This window comes from Rana temporaria, chromosome 3 (assembly GCF_905171775.1).
Source record: "Rana temporaria chromosome 3, aRanTem1.1, whole genome shotgun sequence".
Classification (NCBI taxonomy): Eukaryota; Metazoa; Chordata; class Amphibia; order Anura; family Ranidae; genus Rana; species Rana temporaria.
Genome location: NC_053491.1, coordinates 416,839,296 through 416,860,159, shown reverse-complemented (window position 1 = coordinate 416,860,159; position 20,864 = coordinate 416,839,296). Strand labels below are relative to the sequence as shown.

At 42.0% G+C, this 20,864-nt stretch overlaps 1 protein-coding gene across 1 annotated transcript in view; it reads right to left on the bottom strand.

Annotated features, from left to right (window-relative positions):
* Positions 1–8,458: 8,458 nt before the first annotated feature.
* DOCK5 (dedicator of cytokinesis 5) overlaps positions 8,459–20,864 on the bottom strand; it is a 187,757-nt gene continuing 175,351 nt past the window's right edge. Inside the window, 11 exon segments of the mRNA XM_040346102.1 lie at positions 8,459–9,786; positions 9,862–9,974; positions 13,594–13,726; positions 13,817–13,970; positions 14,087–14,229; positions 14,314–14,451; positions 14,655–14,738; positions 14,891–15,067; positions 17,308–17,394; positions 19,362–19,529; positions 19,531–19,649. Of these exon segments, the coding sequence (XP_040202036.1) occupies positions 9,691–9,786; positions 9,862–9,974; positions 13,594–13,726; positions 13,817–13,970; positions 14,087–14,229; positions 14,314–14,451; positions 14,655–14,738; positions 14,891–15,067; positions 17,308–17,394; positions 19,362–19,529; positions 19,531–19,649 (1,412 nt within the window). The 3' untranslated portion in view covers positions 8,459–9,690.

Here is a 20,864-nt window from a genome sequence, read left to right as displayed (position 1 = left end):
TAGGACTAGTTTACACTTGCTTAAAGCGGAGTTCCGGCCACAATTTCACTTTTTAAATATAAATACCCCTGTAATATACAAGCTTAATGTATTCTAGTAAAGTTAGTCTGTAAACTAAGGTCCATTTTGTTAGGTTGTTACAGCATTTAGACACTTTATAAAATAGAAATTGACTGGGGCCATCTTAAGTGTGGGCATCATGAAGCCAGACTGTATGACTTCCTGGATTTCAGCCTTGCAGATCTCGCACAAGCAGTGTAATAGGTTTCAGCACCTGTACTGTCCAAGTCACATGATACTTCGAGACTGGGGAGTGCACAGACTCCTGGAAAGTTACACCCACTACATTCCCAGGAGTATATGCGGTGTAGGTTAGGAAGCTTAAGCACCTAGGTGCAGGAAGAGGGAAGATTAACTATTCTGCCTAGCAACAACACTTTAAAAGCCATCTAAAAAAAAAAAAAATTCTTAAAGGACTAATGAATTTTTTTTAAAACTACTGATGTAATGTTATATTTATGGGTGGAACTTCACTTTAAAAATATGGCTTCAGACAGGCTTTGTTAAAGTTCTCTGAATGAGTCAAAGTCCCTGTCACTAAATAAAATGGTTAGATTACAGTCCTGTTTACACCCTGCGTTTTGGCTTTGCTTCAAAAACTATACCCCTTGTAGCTTTAGATGTGCTTCAAAGCATCCAAAGAACTGTATGACAAAGCTTGCTTAAAGCACCTGCAGCTTTTGAGAGGCTTTAAAGCGGCGCTCCACCCTAAAGTGGAACTCCCGCTGATCGGAACCCTCCCCCCCTCCGGTGTCACATTTGACACCTTTCAGGGGGGAAGGGGGGGTGCAGATACCTGTCTAAAGACAGGTATTTTTACCCACTTCCGGCCACACAGTCTCGGGTAAACTGCGGGCATGACGTCACCTCCCGTCTCCCTCCCCCCGTTGTGTTCTCGGAACACTCGGCTCCCAGTACACAGCGGAGCCAATCGGCAGGTGTAGCGTGACTCGTGCATGCGCCGTAGGGAACTGGGCAGTGAAGCAGGAGCGCTTCACTTCCTGGTTCCCTCACCGAGGATGGCGGGGGGCAGCAGAGTGACGAGCGATCGCTCATCCTTTGCTGCGGACGGCGCTGGACTCCAGGACAGGCAAGTGTCCTAATATTAAAAGTCAGCAGCTTTAGTATTTGTAGCTGCTGATTTTTAATATTTTTTTTTTCAGCAGAGATCCGCCTTAATTCAGCTTCAGCTTTATGCCGGCCAGACACGGTTTGAATTTCGAAAACATTTCTGTACGAAAAACCGTATATAAGAATTTTCATACGAATTTCACACCATTAGTGGGCTGCAGCAACAGCCGATTTTTCTGCGGCAATCAAATTTAAGGAATCGGACATGTTGGAAATTTTTTGAAAAACAAACGATTTTCGAATCAATAATGGGAGAATCGTGCGAGAAATGTAATAGAAAAAGGAAAACTTGTGTAAAGAAAAGAAGATTTCCAGCAATGAAAATTCTTTTCTGTAGCAACATGAGGTGAAATTGAAAGCTTGGTCGGCAAATTTTGAAAATCAATGGTGGCATCATCAGATCACAAAAAAACTGAACTTTCTGATTTTGAAAATAAAATTTGTTTGAGATTAGACCGCGTATGGCCTGCTTTAGCCTCACTTTGTTTTGGCGAAATTGCGGGTATGAGATAACACACGCAGGGCATCGGTCAAGCTTCAACAAAACTTCAAAAGAGAATCACAGAAGCACCAAAACACATCATAAAAGCATGTGGAAGCGATAGACGTGTGTTGAAGCCGAAGCAAGTCTAAATGAGCCCTTACTGTCAAAGCCTAATTAAACAAGCTGAAGTTAGAAGCCGATTGGTTAATATGCATTAATACGCACAACTGCACCAGTGTGTTTTAGTAACACCCCCCAAGAGCGCTGCTACAGTGACAATGTGGAATGTGCCAGTGTTTGTCCAGGGGTGACAATGCCATAGCTGAAATGAAAAATACAGTACTCTTAACAACAATTGTTGCTTGATCCTAGGTGGTAACTAGAATATTTATTTGAAAATTGCCCCTTTAGCAGAATCCACCACTGAAAGATCTAAAAGGCAATGGGGCAACTACAGTACAGTATATCTACAGAAGGCCATGTGACTACTATGAGGTTTGGAAGTAGGTGACATGCACTTTATAAAACCAACAAAATTGAGGAGTTGCCTTAGGAAGGGGACCCATCTGGCCCTGAAACCTACAATATCTCACAAAAGTGAGTACACCCCTCACATTTTTGTAAATATTTTATTATCTCTTTTCATGTGACAATTCCTGAAGAAATTACACTTTTCTACAATGTAAAGTAGTGAGTATACAGCTTGTATAACAGTGTAAATTTGCTGTTTCCTCAAAATAACTCAACAAACAGCTATTCATTTCAAAACAGCTGGCAACAAAAGTGAGGGGATCCTATATGAAAATGTCCAAACTGGGACCAAGGTGTAAATATTTTGTGTGGCCAGCATTATTTTCCAGCACTGCCTTTACCCTCTTGGGCATGGAGTTCACCAGAGCTTCACAGGTTGTCACTGGAGACCACTTCCACTCCTCCATGATGACATCACAGAGCTGGTGGATGTTAGAAACCTTGCGCTCCTCCAACTTCCATTTGATGATGCCCCACAGATGCTCAATAGGGTTTAGGTTTGGAGGCATGCTTGGCCAGTCCATCATCTTTACCCTCAGCTTCTTTAGCAAGGCAGTGATTGACTTGGAGGTGTGTTTGGGGTTGTTATGTTTGCATATTGCCCTGCGGCCCCGTCTCCGAAGCGAGGGGATCATGCTCTGCTTCAGTATGTCACAGTACATGTTGGCATTCATGCAGCCCCAGGCCATGCCACTACCACCACAATGGTTGACTGTAGGCAAGACACCCTTGTCTTTGTACTCCTCACCTGGTTGACGCCACACACTTGACACCATCTGAACCAAATACGTTTACCTTGGTCTCATCAGACCACAGGACATGGTTCCAGTAATCAATGTCCTTAGGCTGCTTGTCTTCGGCAAACGGTTTGCGGGCTTTCTTGTGCATCATCTTTAGAAGAGGCTTCCTTCTGGGACGGCAGCCATGCAAACCAATTTGATGCAGTGTGCAACGTATGGTCTGAGCACTGACAGGCTGACCCCCCCCCCCCACCCCTTCAACCTCTGCAGCAATGCTGGCAGCACTCATACATCTATTTCCCAAAGACAACCTCTGAATAGGATGCTAAGCACGTGCACTCAACTCCTTTGGTTGACCATGGCGAGACCTGTTAAACCGCTGTATGGTCTTGGCCACCGTGCTGCAGCTCATTTTTAGAGTCTTGGCAAACGTCGCCTAGCCTAGGCCATCTTTATATAGAGCAACAATTCATTTTTTTCAGATCCTCAGTGAGTTCCTTGCCATGTTGAACTTCCAGTGACCAGTATGAGAGTGAGAGTGATAACACCAAATTTAACACATCTGAGAACTTGTAGCACTAACGATTCACATGACACCAGGGAGGGAAAATGGCTAATTGGGCCCAATTTGGACACATAGGGATGTACTCACATTTGTTTGCGAGCAGTTTAGACAATATTGGCCGTGTGGCAAGTCATTTTGAGGGAACAGTTAAATTATACTCCAATACAAGCTGTACACTCACTACTTTACATTGTAGCAAAGTGTAATTTCTTCAGTGTTATCACATGAAAAGATAGAAAATATTTACAAAAATTTAACTTTTGTGAGATACTGTACACTAAAATGTATGCTAAAGTCATCCTTTGGCATAAACACATCATTCCTTTTCTCATACTTGTGTAATGTTAAAATCTAGGGTTGTCCCGATACCACTTTTTTAGGACCGAGTACAAGTACCGATACTTTTTTTCATGTATTCGCCGATACCGAATACCGATACTTTTTTTAAATGTCATGTGACAGTTTTCAAACCACAATACAGACTAAGGATATTTTCTTTAGAATTATGAAGAACTCTAACTCAAGACATTATAAAAGAATAAAAATGAGTAAAAATGAATAAAAATGTTTTATTTGCTTGTCACGCAGTAGTAAAAAACTCAAAGAATTTTCATAGAACATGTTGATAAATACAAAAAAAGTATTCTATTTAGGTATCGGGAGCATTTGCGCGAGTACGAGTACTCCCGCAAATACTCGGTATCGGTCCCGATACCGATACTAGTATCGGTATCTGGACAACCCTATAATAAAATCTATTTTAATCTTCCAGCATCAGAGGTAAGGATTTGACCATATGCGAGTGTGGCCATGTTTTTTCTATACTGGACAAAAAAAAAAGCACACGCATGAAACAGGCCAAGAGAATTCTACATGTTGGAAAAGCTTTGCTGCTGAGCCAGCATTTTATCTCAGATATAACCTAGGTTTTGCTTGTGATACTCAGACTGGCCCTTATTAGTCAAAATTGCTAATCACCCTTTGAGAAGATGTTTTGCAAGAAATGATGAGGAAAAACCAAACAAACGGCGGTATCATGCACACTTAGGTACATGTGTGAAAATGAAACAAAAAGTAGTACTGTTTAACAACAACCAATCGGATTCCATCTCTTAGGGTCCTTTCACACAGAGGCACTCTTCTCCGTCAAGCAGGGGATCCATAAACAGATTATACTGCATTAGAGCAGAATAGGACAGATGTCACCTCTTGTGACAAACCGCATCCTTGTTTTTTTTTTTTTTTTTTTTTTTACAGCGGGCCCATGTTGTATCTATGGGCTGCCATTTGTGAATGGACTTGTTGCCTTTGTTTTCCCCCATACCAGGATGGACTCAGGTCACAAGTCTGTTTACATCCAGCTGCCCACAAACCTACATAGAGTGCATACAGTTACATCCATCCATCCATCCATCCATGAAGCCATGAAGCTGTTCAAGTCTGCTTGAAAAATTGGCAGGCAGACCTCCATGAAAGGGACCCTACTCTGGGAAATGTAACTAAGGGCCAGATTCACAGAGGAAATACGCCGGAGCATCTACTGATACTCCGGCGTATTTTCAAATTTGCCGTGTCGTATCTTTATTTGTAATTCACAAAAAATATACAACGGCTTTTGGCTAAGATCCGACAGGCGTATGGCTTCGTAAGCCTTCGGATCTTAGGATGCAATACTTTGGCCGCCGCTGGGTGGAGTTTGCGTCGTTTTCCAGCGTCGGGTATGCAAATTAGCTTTTATGGAGATCCACGAAGGTACAGGCGTTCGTTACGTCGTCGCTAGTCGGTTTTTCCCGTCGCAAAGTTTGGCCTGCTTTTTCATGGCTTAACTTTAGACGAGCCATGTTAAAGTATGGCCGTCGTTCCCGCGTCGAATTTCAATATAATTTTTTTTTTTGGCGTAAGACGTCCGGGAATACGAAAGTACGTTACGCCCGTCGCCATTCAAAACATTACGTCGGGCGACGTCATTTCGCGCAATGCACGTTGAGAAATTTTCACACGGAGCATGCGCAGAACGTTCGGCGTGGGAACGCGCCTAATTTAAATGGTACACGCCCCATTTGAATTAGGCGGGCTTGCGCCGGATGGCTTTACGTTACACCGCCGTAAGTTTACACCCAAGTGCTTGGTGAATCAGGCACTTGCGCTAAAAAACTTGCGGCGGTGTAACGTAAAGACGATACGTTACGCCGCCGCAGTTCTTTATGAATCAGGCCCTAAGAATCTAACTCTTAGATAGAAGTAACAATTTAACTTTTGATCCAACACATGGACTTCCAGAAAGAGATTTTAGATCTTGTGAAGGGAATGCTTCAACTGCTTTTAAAATGACTTACAAAAGCTTATCAAGAAACATATTGCATCACTGCTACAGACTTTAGCTATTCACTGACACCATTTTTTTTGTGACCGTTTCCTAGAAAGATAATGAAAAGCCAAACTTTTAACATATAGCCAAACAATTTGGCCCGGATTTACATACATTGGCGCATATTTATGCCGGAGTAGCGCACAGAGGCAAGCACTGGATTCACAAAGCACTCGCTGTTAAAGATACGCTGGGTTTCCTTGGCGTAAGCCGTCGTAGGTGGAAGTGGGCGTGAGCCATGCTAATGATGCGTGACCCCATGCAAATGATGGGCCAAGCGTCATAGAAGTACTTCAAACGAACGGCGCATGCTCAGAATCACGTCGTAACTACTCCCTAAGATACGACGGATCACTGCCTACGACGTAAACGTAACCTACGCCCAGCTCTATTCACGTACTAAGTAAACAACGTAAAATACGATGGCTGTGTTCCCTGGTCCATACGTTTGCATGACTTGCGCCTCATATATGGGGAATAACTTTACGCCGGGCGTATGACTTACGTAAACCGCGTATATTATGCGCCGGGCGCATCTACGTTCGTGAATCGACGTATCTCCTTCATTAGCATATGTGAATAGGAAATCAATGGGAGCGCCACTTGCGGCCAGCGTAAATATGCGCCCAAGATACGCCGGCGTAGGAAAGTTACGTCGGTCGGATGAAGCCTATTTTCAGGCGTATCTTGGTTTCAGAGTCCGGCGCATAGATATGACGGCGCATATTTACACTTGCGCGGCGTATCTCGAGATACGTCGGCGTAAGTGTTTTGTGAATCCGGGCCTTCGTCTTTAAAGTGGTTGTGAAGGTTAAATTTCTTTTTTACCTTAATGCATTTCTATACATTAAAAATAAAAATCCTTCTGTGTGCAGCTCCCCCCTCTAGCCCCCCTTGTACTTACCTGAGCCCGATCCAGTGCTGTGTTCAAGAGCATTGGCTCTCTCCACTCTCAGGGCAGATTGATAGCAGCAGGAGCCACTGTCACTCAAATCCTTCGACGATGGAGTGGGAGGTGGGCTGAGCTGCGCTGTCTGTGCTAATGGACCAGGACAGCGTGGCTCAGGGTCGAGCCTGCACGAGCACCTCCATAGCAAGCGGCTTCTTATGGTGGCACACCGTGAAGAGGAGAAGCCAGGCGAGGGTCCAGAGAAGAGGAGCATTGGGGCTGCTCTGTGCAAAACCATTGCACTGAGCAGGTTATTATAATAGGTTTGGTGTTTAAAAAATAAATAAATAGGATCACAATCACTTTAACTATTTGCCCACCAGCCGCCGTCGTTTTACGGCGGCAGGTCGGCTCCCCTGCACGAGAGCCCGTAGCTATACGTCGGCTCTCGCACAGGCCACTAGGGGCATGTGCGCGCCGCCGGAGGCGCGCGCCCCCCACTCCCGTGCGTGTGCCCGGCAGGCGCGATCGCTCGTTACAGAGCGGGGACCGGGAGCTGTGTGTGTAAACACACAGCTCCCGGTCCTGTCAGGAAGAGAAATGCTGATCTTCTGTTCATACAATGTATGAACAGAAGATCAGTAATGTCCCCATGTTAAACCCCCCCCCTACAGTTAGAACACACCCAGGGAACATACTTAACCCCTTGCCCTCCCCCTAGTTAACCCCTTCACTGCCAGTGGCATTTTTATAGTAATCCAATGCATTTTTATAGCACTAATCGCTATAAAAATGCCAATGGTCTCAAAAATGTGTCAAAAGTGTCCGCCATAATGTCGCAGTACCGGAAAAAAAAAATCGCTGATCGCCGCCATTACTAGTAAAAATAAAAATGCCATAAAAATACCCCCTATTTTGTAAACGCTATAACTTTTGTGCAAACCAATCAATAAACACTTATTGCGATTTTTTTTTAACGAAAAATATGTAGAAGAATACGTATCGGCCTAAACTGAGGGAAAACATTTTTTTTTATATATTTTTGGGGAATATTTAATTTATTATAGCAAAATGTAAAAAATATAATTTTTTTTTTCAAAATTGTCACTCTATTTTTGTTTATAGCGCAAAAACTAAAAACCGCAGAGGTGATCAAATACCACCAAAAGAAAGCCATTTGTGGGGAAAAAAGGACGCCAATTTTGTTTGGGAGCCACGTCGCACGACCGCGCAATTGTCAGTTAAAGCAACGCAGTGCCGAATCGCAAAAAGTTCTCTGGTCTTTGATCAGCAATATGTTCCGGGTGGTTAAGCAACAAAGTCAAATACAAGCCAAAAACAAAGCTCCCTGCAGTAATACTTTCCTAGAATAAAGGGGAAGTGCAGCTCAAACTTTTGATATTTGATTTGGAAAGAGCATTAAACGGGTTAAAAACTCTGCAAAGCTTTTATTGCTGTCCGTATCCCTGTTGGGGAGCTTTTCCCTTTCTTTCTGTCCCACAGACAGTGGTCATTGAGAAAGGAAATGAGTAGGAATCACTTCAATGGGAACAAAGACCAATAAAAGTCTGACAGAGGCTCTAAACATTGTCCTGAATGTTTTGACTCAAGTTGCTCTTTTTAAATACCTGATAATATGGAATGATTTGCACACAATAAATGTAAAAGAATAGAACATATCTCAAGTTCCATACAAATTTTTTTCATGTATATTTGTAACTGAAATTAGTAGCGCTTTCATATAAAATATTTTCGATTTTAGATTTACTGGCCTTTTAAATGTACATAACAATCCTTAGAAATGCATAGTCATCTTGGATAGAATTATTTACATTATTTACGTTTCTCTTCTTGGATCCTACATTATATAAGAGTAATAAAAACATTTGGGCATGAGAGGTATATAAAAATAAAATAAAAGGGGCCTTCAACTTCAAAGAGATGACTATTCTCTCCAATGGGTAAGTAGCAACCAATGGAATCCCTGAAGATCAGATGATTTTTGTGAGTTTCTGAGGCAGGAGCTGTGTCGCGGTTTCATTGAGAATGGCCATGCATAGAAATTAGGATGGGCAGCTGCTGTTGTACAGAACTGGAATGAGAAGGTGCAAAAGTGCAGTTGGGTATTACTTCCCCACTGGAACAATTTTCTACCTTTTTACTGAAAAGGGAAAACCCCTTTAAAGAGACTTTTTTGTTTTTAGGAAAATAAAAACTGCTGCAGGTTTTACATGCCTAGAGGTGCCTTTGCAACCTTCTATCAGAGTTGAACGCCAAGCCATTCTGACCAATACATTCCTATTGACCCATCACTATGATGGGCAGCTTCACTGGCTAATGGAAATATGCAGAGGGCTGGAAGGCACTGGGAAACTTTGGCACCAGCATCGGATGTGCCAAAGCTGTGCCTGTCCATATGGCTTGGAATTCGGCCGTGACAGAAAGGTTTGGGAGGATGATGCTGGTCACGCTGGCGTGCATAGTCATCTTTAAGTGCTTACATGTCATGCCCACAGCAGTTTTGTTCCCTCACCCCCACCGACCAAGTCTTAAAACAGTGGGCAAAAGGCATATGGAGACACAGTGTGGTTTGTGGCTTTCTCTTACAAATAAATCCGTTATCTGTATATACAAAATGCAGTTTAGCTATGAACATTTCGTGTTCCTCTTCTTCAATGCTTTGAGGAGGTGTATGGATTTTGTTGCCAGGGTCTCTCTGGTTCACCCTCGGGAGGTAAACACTTTGTAGGCTAGTAAGCAGATCACCTGCTACCATTTCAAGTGTCTTTTTATGGAGTGTGTCTGTACAGATACAGTCTTTAAGTGTAGCTTGAAAGTCGGTCTTAAAAGTCTTAAATAGATGCATTTACAAGTTCCACAGTCTTCCCTTTTTAATAAATGGTCCATCAGATTCTTGGAAGATCAAAGTCCAGGTTCTTGAATTACACTAGATTTCCTCGTTTTTGGAGGTGGAGTTGGTGGTTTCCCATCTTCATGCCTTGGCATTGCGGGAGCAATCTGGTGGAGACAGCCAAAGTCAGGATGTTTGGAGGATAAAGCATCAAAGTAAGTTGTAGGGGGACATCTACATACCTCTGTGGACAGTCGCTGGCTGCCTTCATTGGATCTGCTTTTAGGAGGTGGAGGGGGAGGCATTCCCATAATCTGTGCAGCCATATCACCGTGGGTAGAGAGAGAAGGGAAACCTGGAAAGACAAAAGGCCATATCACTTTATTATTTAAACATTATTTTTACTACTTTTCAAAGGTTATTGGAAGAGCTATATAACAGGAGACTAGCTCGGTTTTTAGTAGTGAAGATACTAAATGAATGACCAGGAAGTGTAAACTGTACTTCGCATGCTTCAAGGGCATTACTCGAAAAATAAACATTTGCTAGCAGATAGGTGAATTTTTTTGGCCTATGAGACATATAAAGTCAAACTGCTGTAATAATATCTATTTTTTTTTTTTCCTTATAAATTAATGTATGGACTAAATGGACTAAAATGTTAACCACTTGCTGACCTCCCTAAAGCACTTTTACTGCTACAGGGCGACAGCTGCACACATATGATAGATAGATAGATAGATAGATAGATAGATAGATAGATAGATAGATAGATAGATAGATAGATAGATGGATATAAAAATATATATATATATATTTATTTTATTAGGGATGCACCGATATATCGGTGGCCGAAACATATCGGCCCAAAACAGCTGTTTTGGCGACATGCCGAAACAGCTTTAAAATTGCAGATATTGGCATCGGGTACTCGTAAAAAAAATAGTCGCTGGGCTGTCAAGGCTCCGTCCTCTGCACGAGCCAACGAGTGTCACTGCCTCCTGACTCGATTGGCTATTCAAAAATGGCGCCGGGTGCCGTATCCGCTCGGCCGGGCGGCGCATAAGCAGATACGTAATGGCGCCACCCGGCGCCATTTTTGAATAGCCGATCTAGTCAGGAGGACTCAGGAGGGACACTTTGGCAGTGACACTCGTTGGCTCGTGCAGTGCACTCGCCATAGGCAGAGGACGGAGCAGGGACAGTCCAGTCCAGTAGAGCTCAGCACATCACAGCGCCCAGCCATGTCCAGCACAGCACAGCCATGTCCAGCACAGCACAGCACAGCCCAGCTTTAAGGTAATAAAGAAGCTGGTGGTGGCAGTAGGTGATGGTGGCAGGAGGTGGGGATGGTGTTTTAACATACATTTGAAAACAAAAAAAAAAGTAATTTTCGGTTTCGGCCTGAAATTTCCATTTCGGTGCACCTCTAATATAATGTATATATATATATTTTTTTTTATTTTTATTTATACACATACATACATACACAGACACACACACACACACGTGTGCACTTCCACCAGCAGGGGGCATGCACGCTGCTTCTGCTGTGATTATTCACTCAAACTCAAATCCATTTCTTCCCTTCGTAAAAGCAGCACACATAGTAAACACAAACACTGGCTATGCACACATTTAACCCTTTGATCGCCCTAGATTTTTAACCCCTTCCCAGCCAGTGTCATGAGTATTTTTAGCACTGTATTAGTGTCACTGAATCCCGCACAATGTCAGTTACTGTCTGTTTGTCCGCCACAATATCGCAGTCCTGCTATAAGTCAGTGATCGCCACCATTACTAGTATAAAAAAATAAAATAAAATTCCAGTATATCTCCCATAGTTTGTAGATGCTATAACGTTCACATAAACCAATCAATATGCGCTTATTGGGACTTTTCATTACCAAAACATATAGCAGAATACATATAGGCCTAATTTTATGAAGAAATTCGACTTCTTTATTGGATATGTTTTAAAGCAGAAAATAATTTTTTTTTTTTTTTTTTAATTCTCAGGTCTGTGCCAGAGGGGACTTGACAAGACCAAAGAAGTAACTTCACCTGGGAATGACACTAAATCTACACTATAACCCAAGCTACCGTACATACTCAAGTATAAGCCGACCCGAATATAAGCCGAGGCACCTAATTTTACCACAAAAAAATGGGAAAACTTATTGACTCGAGTATAAGCCTAGGGTGTCCATGTGCATGCCTCACTGTGCCCATGACTAGACTGATGTTTAACATTTGAGTCTATGGAAGGGGTGCCAGGCTTTGAAAAATCGGTGCTCCCCAGTCATAAGTCCCCCAGACAACAAACTGGGGCTACACGTGTGCCAAGTTCCGGGTCCAGGGGACCTACGACCGGCCGGTACCAGGTCCCCAAAGTCACCGGAGAAATTACCGTTTAACATGGGAGTCTATAGAAGGGGTGCCCGGCTTTGAAAAAATGGTGCTCCCCAGCCGTAGGTTCCCCTGACAACAAACTTTGCACACTAGTAGAGAAATAGTGGGGCTACATGTGTGCCATGTTTGGGGTCCAGGGGACCTACGGCCGGTCGAGTATATACGGTAAGTAACTTTTTATCACATACATTGTTATCGTTCATTTGCTAGGCAGAATATATAGCTTGTGCATGTGTACACTGTATGCATATTTGCAATATTATGTATGTTGTGAATTTTTTCCTACAATTGTAAGTATTATGGGCCAGATTCACGTAGCCCGGGCGCAACTTAACTTTTCCGATTTAAGTTACACCGCCGCAAATTTTCTGCCTAAGTGCCCGATCCACAAAGCACTTACCTGGAAATTTGCAGCGGTGTAACTTAAATCTGTCCGGCACAAGGCGGGCCCAATCGAATGGGGCGAGTCCTATTTAAATTACGCGCGCTCCCACGCTGGACGTACTGCGCATGCTCCGTCGGGTAAATTACCCGACGTGCATTGCGCTGACGTCGCACCGACGTCATTTGCTTAGACGTTAACGTAAATGGCATCCAGCGCCATTCACGGACGTCTTACGCAAACGACGTTGATGTTTAAATTTTGACGCGGGAACGACGGCCATACTTACCATGGCTTAAGACAACCAGGGCTCAGACCTAGTTTTACGTGGCGTAACTCGACGGAAACAATGTAGATTTAGATCGACGGGCCATTCGGGACATTCGGGGATCGCCGTAAGTCTTAATTTGCATATTCTACGCCGGCCGCAATGGCCTCGCCACCTAGCGGCCGGCCTAGAATTGCATCCTTAAGATCCGACAGTGTAATTCAATTACACCGGTCGGATCTTAGGGCTAGCTATGCGTAACTGATTCTATGAATCAGTCGCATAGTTAGAAACAGAGATACGACGGCGTATCAGTAGATACGCCGTCATATCTTGTTTGTGAATCTGGCCCTAAGTATGTACAGTATTTAGTTTAGTAAAAAACATTAATATACAACAGGGGTTTCTGCTTCCCTGCTTTACTGCAAAGTAACCCGAAAGATACAAGCAAAACAACAAACTGCTCACCGTTATTATCTGTCAGGGTGATCACATGGGTCATGAGCCATGTTGATTTAATTGGTTAGTGAAAAATAGAATATGTAAAGACTGTGCAGTCATAAAACTTGAGTACACACAGCTAAGTGCTCCTAGTTCTAAAATAGAATGTACAGTATTCATATTCTCTTTGCACAGGGAAACATTGTAAGAAATTATAACCAATTGACTGAGAAATACAAGTTAAGCAACGAGCCTTGGCAAAATATTTTGGTATGTACTACAGATTTTCATTCACATACTGCAGGGGAGATGAACAGAATGAAGGGGTTTAGAGTTTAAATGTTTTATATAATTAGGTACATTGTATTATAATAGGTACATTTTTTAAATAATATTAAAAAGGCAATTAGTGAATACTTAAACAGAAATGTTATAAGAAAGAAACCTGGCAACATAAAATGTTCTACTTACTATATGTTCGTGGAGTTTTAGGAGTAATTGGGGTCAGTGGTGTTGCCCCTTGGCTTGGTGATCCTGTGTGAAGAGACAGACGTCCATCTGTGAGCTGCAGGCTCTTAGGCCGCTGGGATTTGGCAAGTAGACTCTATATTTAATAGGAGACTAGTATTAAAATACTGAACCCTTGTAAATTTTCCCCTGGTCCAGCCCATCCAAACAATATATATCTCCTCACCTCCCTCTCTCCGGGGCGCTCTGTGATTGTCTGTGATTGTCCCATATTATGCTTCAGTTTCATCAATCGAATGTCCCCGTCCTCTCGGTCACCGTGTTCATCTAGTCGTGAAATTAGTGATCCACGACGAGGAGGAACAGGTTCTGGAATGGACCTGAAGACAAGATAGATATACCATTTTACAGTATTACCAAAAGTGGAAAAACTGTTTTTTTTAGAGGTTATTCTTTAGGTTCTTATGGAAAACAGCAAGTATGAGAAGCTACATACCCTTCTGATCCTGGCCTAGAGCCACCACTTCCTGAAGAAGAAGAAGTAGAAACTGTGGACAATCGTCTTAAGGTGGCCGATGTGATATATGGAACCACCACAGAGCCAGCCCGACTCAGCTTTCTATCGGTCAAACTGGAAGGCTGTGAGACAATGACGAAAACCATGTTTAGAGACTAGTCTTATCAAAAGACATACTAAAAATTACAGATCCTTGGCCTACTAACCAATGTTATGGTCCCATATAGTTTTTCCACTTTCCCTTTCAAATCCTGAAAACAAGACACCAGTCGGTCATGAAGGGGCCGCATATTATCCGTCAGCTTCTCCCCATGAATTCGGATTGCTTGAGCCAGGAGTGGCATCTGGATGCAAACAAACATTTTCAGTGGAAAACAAAGAATAATACTTACTAAAATAGACTAGGGCGGGACTGAATGGACTACAACCAATGCAGTAATAGATACATGGGGAATATATAGCTACGTTAGTGGAGTTCCAGAGTTGATGCGGGCCTCAACACAAAGACTTGGAGTGATATCATATTAATTGAAGACAAAGCACCAACCTGCAAAGCAATTAGCTGTTGGAGCAGCTCAATCTTGTCCTGGTCTGAGGGATGTTCTTGTTGGTAGCGTTCAGTAAAGAAAGCCTGGGAAAAACAGAGAACAATATAAAAAAAGAACAGCAAAGATGGAGACTTGGATTAACAGAAGATACTATACACAGTAGTTACAGAAAGGCATAAGCAAAATCATTTTACAGTAGTCATACAGAAAAACATGGGACATCTCATAACCTCACCTTTTCATAATTAGAGAATCCACCCATGACTGCTGGATCCACAATCCCACTAATCAGCATAGAGAGAGGGTGCAACGAGAGGCTGGGGTCAGCCCTGTGCTGCTGGACCTGGTGACTTATCTTTTCATTGGTCAGCTCCATTGTCTCTATTGCATTCTGCAGTGGACTGATTTCTTCCTAGAAAAAATAAATATATCTATATTTAAGCGGAGCGTTACATTTTTCTTTAAACCATTCAACCCAAGCTTAACCTTTTCTCCCTTAAGATTGCACTTGCCAAGAAAATAAGAGTGTTGTGATGTGAAATAAAAATAATGGGCCAGATTCACGTAGAAGTGCGGCGGCGTAACGTATCGTAGATACGTTACACCGCCGCAAGTTTTCATCGCAAGTGCCTGATTCACAAAGCACTTGCAATGAAAACCTACGCCGGCGGCCTCCGGCGTAAGCCCGCGTAATTCAAAGGGGCGTGTGCCATTTAAATTAGGCACGCTCCCGCGCCGGACCTACTGCGCATGCTCCGTTTCGAAATTCCCGCCGTGCTTTGCGCGAAGTGACGTAATTTTTTCGAACAGCGACGTGCGTAGCGTACTTCCGTATTCCCGGACGTCTTACGCAAGAAAACAAAAATTTGAATTTCGACACGGGAAAGACGACCATACTTTAACATGGGCGGTGTAAAGTTAGGGCAGCTAAAACGACGACTAACTTTGCGACGGGAAACTAGACTAGCAGCGACGTAGCGAACGCGAAAAACCGTTGTGGATCGCCGTAAGTACTAATTTGCATACCGGACGCTGGTTTACGACGCAAACTCCCCCCAGCGGCGGCCACAGTATTGCATCCTAAGATCCGACAGTGTAAAACAATTACACCTGTCGGATCTTAGGGCAAATTATGCGTGACTGATTCTATGAATCAGTCGCATAGTTAGGAAGCCCCTAAAACAGAGATACGACGGCGTATCTCTTTTGTGAATCTGGCCCTCTGTTTTTTTTTTATGAAGATATCTTGACTATTTCAGTCCCAAAATCCTCCAATGGAGAAACCTGTTTGAGTCCCCAGAGGAGATTTCCTTCACTTTGGAAAGATTTCCTTTCATTTAATCTTGTGTCTATAGGACATAAATAACCCCGATATAATTTTTTGCAGCCAGCGGCTGGCTCTCTCTTGAAACCGTTCCGACATTGCCTCCTGCCGCATATCAGTTGTTCTCAAGCTTACAGTTTCTGCCGCTTTGGCCGAGAACCTTTCCGACAGTGTGGCTGGCTGCTCCCATAGAGATCATAGGAGATCGTCTTTGATCGCCCCTATGGCCTTGGAGGACCGGAGCGACGTCATGATGTCACTTTCGGCCCAGGCTGGAAGTAAATATTTTTACTCTTTTTCTTTTAAAGGGTAAAGAAGAACTTTGACCCCAGATCTCTTCATAAGGCTCGGTTCACACTGCTGCACTGCGAATTTGTTCCGTTTTTTGTCCTGCGTGAGTTTTAAATTAAATTTACTGCAATTTTCAGGAGTGGGATATTCTGCAATTGATGTTCTAGCCAATGGAATCATAATGTAAAAAAAAAAAAAAAAGTGTTAACTTTCTGTGTATTTCCTGTTTTTTGTGGAGAGTAGTGTGGTGGAATTCGCACATATGTGAACCATCAATGCGATTCCAGAACGATTTACATTGATGTCTATGGAGACTAAATTCGCAACGCTGTAAACTTGCACAAGACCCTTTTTTTATCGTATCACATTCGTAGAGGAATCGCAACGCATGTATGTCATTGAAAACAATGATTTTATGGATGACATGCGAATTTAGAATGTTTTTGACACATCATATTCGTGATGAACTCACATCAGTGTGAACCGGGCCTAAAGAGGACTTGTCATACTTAATTCTGTTTACATGCCTTGTAATAGGAATAAAAGTGATAAAACAATTTAATAAAACACAAGACAATGTAAAAAACAAACAAACAAACAAAAAAAACAAAACTATTTATTACTCTAAAGAGACCCACAGAACCTTGGCCTTCATGATGATGTTTTACGCTAAGGTTTGCTAACAAACCTCTGAGGGCTTCACAGAACAGCTGTATTTATACTGAGCTTAAATTACACACAGGTGGACTCCATTTACTAATTAGGTGACTCCTGAAAGCAATTGGCTTCACTAGATTTTAGTTGGGGGTATCAGAGTAAAGGGGACCAAATACAAATGCACACAACACTTTTCAGATACTTCTTTGTAAAAAGATTAAAACCATTTATAATTTTCCTTCCACTTCACAATTATGTGCCACTGTATGTTGGTCTATCACATAAAATCCCAATAAAATAAATTTACATTGTTTACAACATGATAAACAAGGGGTATGAATACTTTTTCAAGGCACTGTCTATACACATCGCTGACTTACAGTGTTAAACTGTTTGACTTCAAACCACTTCAGGATGCCAGGCAGTTTATAGGCTGTGGTAAATGTCGTCCGCTCTATCCACATTGTCTGTGAGATAAGGAACATCACATATCAGCTAAATACTCACCACAGTTAACATACGTACAGAATTTTCAGTTTAGGGTGAAAACAAAAACATATCAATCATAAAATGGGAAGTAACAAAAGCTAAAAGAATGAAAATATGAAAGTATTCCCTACAAAACTAAAAAGGTTTAATAATTTTATCTTCCAATTTGTACAAGACATCAACTGAATTATTTTTGCTTTGCTATGTTCATATTCTTAGGAAGCCATTGTTTTCTTAAATATTCCCGCAGACCTCAGATGTTGACTGTGTCACGACTACGCCATGCCACGGTAGAACATGGCAGTTGGTGTGTAGTTTGGCAGGTAAGACTGGATCACAGGACTATAAAAGTTATAAGTGTCACCTAGGCTTCTCACCTATGTGAGGGGCTTGAGGACATGTGTAGACCTGTTTTACTCAGGCCTTGTTAGGTCCTGGTTTCAGTCTTGAGCTTGGAGACTTCGTAGATAATAAGGGGTGAAATTTCAGCCCTAGGTCCACATTCTGTGCACAACCAGCTAGGAAATGCCCAAATGTCAGTGGAACTAAACAGTGCCCTATCATTGGTTTTAGTTAAAAGAATAGTGCACTATTGTTGATATCAGTGGGAGGAATAGCACCCCATCCTTGATGTCAGTGGGAGAAATAGTGTCCCATCAGTGTCAGTTGAGGATGAAACAGTGCCCCAAGGGACAGATAGAAACAGGAAAAGGGCCATATCTGGCCCAAGGGCTGTAGTTTGAAGACCACTGGTCTAGAGCAGTTGTTTCTAACCTCAGTCCCCAAGTACACCCAAATAAGGCCAAATTTAAAAATTTCCCTTTGATAATATAGCTCTCATACATAAAAAATCATCCACACTGATTTAAAGGTCCTGTACAAGGTTATTTACAGATTAGAAAAAAGTGGTCCCCCAAAGAGGGTTGGGGCTTTAAAGGCAACCAAATATAGGTACGAAACCAATTAATATAAATGTAATTTATTAAATATGATTAAGAAATCAATAATGTGGACAACATTAGAATTGACTGGTTAATATAAAATATCAAAATAACAATAAACAGTTACAATGATTGTAAATTGACATAAATGATGTCTACAGAGTGAAGGTTTAGGGCATAATCTTTACTCTGGAGACATCATTTATGTCAATACACCCTCATTGTAACGGTTTATTGTTATTTTGATATTGTTTTTATTAACCAGTCAATTCTAATGTTGTCCACATTATTGACTTCTTAATCATATGTAATAAATTACATTTATATTCATGGTTTTTGTACCTACATTTGGTTTCCTTTAAAGCCCCAACCCTCTTTGGGGGACCCCTTTTTTCTGTATATTCCCATACGGGATGTTAGCAACATTTTAGTCTACATTTGGTGAATTTTTTTTCTAAGTTATTTACAGGTTAGGAACCACTGGTCTAGAATAGCAAGGGTCCAGGCCTGTGGGCCACAGCAATGTTGCTGCAAAGGCCAGCCAGGAGGCGGAGTATGTGTTTTGTAGATTGCTGTAAAATTTCTGCATAGGAAATTCATATGCATTGTGACACTTGTGGGAAATTAAAGACCTAAAATTAAGAATTGGCACGTGGCTGAGCCCTTGGAGGTGCTGCGCTTGAGCTCATCTTCCCACAAGATATATAGATATCTTAGTTGTCCATCCTATCACGTGCTAGGAAATGTTGGAATCATGCAACTTCAAGTTTTGGCTGGACAATATTCCTGACATTTTTGGGTCTTAGCCATTGGGGAAAAATGGCTGCGCCCATTCCTACCTTGGTGTATGTGCCTGAGATGACCTTCACTGTGCTTCTTGCAGAAATAACACAAGCGGAATGAGAGAAAACTTGCCTTTTAGGATGCAAAGAGAAAAAAAAAAAACCTAACCTGCATTCTAGCTCTTTCGTACTCTGTCCAAGTCATCATCAAAATATACTCACTGCAAATTCATTATCAGGGTCTTTCTCGCCTTTCCTGAAGGGTCGTGAATATGAAAAACTTTGTAACTCATTATACCGATAATAGCTGAAGAGAAGAAATACATGAATTAAGCAACATATCAAACAGACCCAGTACAGAAAGCCCCAGACAATGTCACAAAAACTGGACGGAAAATGTGGGCCTTCTTGTTATTTTCTGGAATTACCTGAGAATCTGTTCCGGCACCAGCTTGTCCTTGTACCGTGGTGGGAGGTTCATCATGGGTTTCACGCTGAAACATTGCACATCTTCATAATAGTTAAGAATAACAGAAACAAAGCAGGTACTTGTGTGGTGGGGCAGAGTTGATGGGGGACCACACAGAAAACATACAGCTAGACTTATGAACAAAGGATGACGTTTGTCCCTTAGGAGTTAGACTTTTTGACCAGGTGCTATGGAGTGCTATGAATGTTTAGCTTTTGCACATGCAACAGATAGCTTGAACTTCTTCTAAAACCCTTGAACATCAAAGGTTTTAGAATCTGTGGCTACAATCAAAAACATGTTTCTGGTCACTGTGCTAAATAATTTGCTCAGTTAGTGAATATCCCATAGGTATCATGGTGATGTGATCACACTATAGTGCAAAAGACCATCACATTACCAGGGGTAAAGTCAGACTTTATTCATAATCAGATTCTGCCTCTTGCATCTCTTGACAGGGATCTGAATCAGACAAGGTACCCAAACACCACCTAAAATGGCAGGCAGTAGAGCAGTGGTTCCTCAAGAATCCCAAACAAGTCATATTTTCAGGGTTTTATTAATCTTGCACAGGGTCTTTACATCAATGGCTTGTCATTTATGACAGCTCAGCTATTTTATCTATAGAAAATACCCAAAACATGACCAGTTGGGGTGTATTTAAGAACTGAGGTTGGGAACACTGCAGTAGAGGAAGTCTTATGAATCCAGCCTTACTTTCAAGTCTTACACAATTGTTTAGGCTCCTCTCCTGTACTGAAATTGTTAGTTTAATTTCAGTGCGCCGTGTAAGCTTCTCACAGCGGGGTTGACTTACTAAAACTGGAGTGTGCAAAATCTGGTACAGTTGTGTATATAAACCAATCAGCTTTGAGTTTTTTTTGTCAAAGCTTAATTGAACAAGCTCAAGTTAGAAGCTGATTGGCTACAATGCACAGTTGCACCATATAGTGCACTCTCCAGTTTTAGTAAATCAACCCCAGTGTGTATTTAAAGCTGCTGCAAGTCAGATACAGCCCGCCTGATGTCTTGGCTGCAGGACATCTAGCATATTCTGGTCTCCCCAGCCTTACTGATCCTGTCCCATCCCATTCATTCATTCCTGGCCCACACTATTCTTTTAATTATAGAGGATCAGAATCCCATGAGGGCAGTCTGCATGCATGATGAAGTCTTAATAAAAGTATGGATTTTTTTTTGGAAAGGATGTATTTAAATATGGCATTAGCATGTTAATGAGTGAGTGAATAACTTCT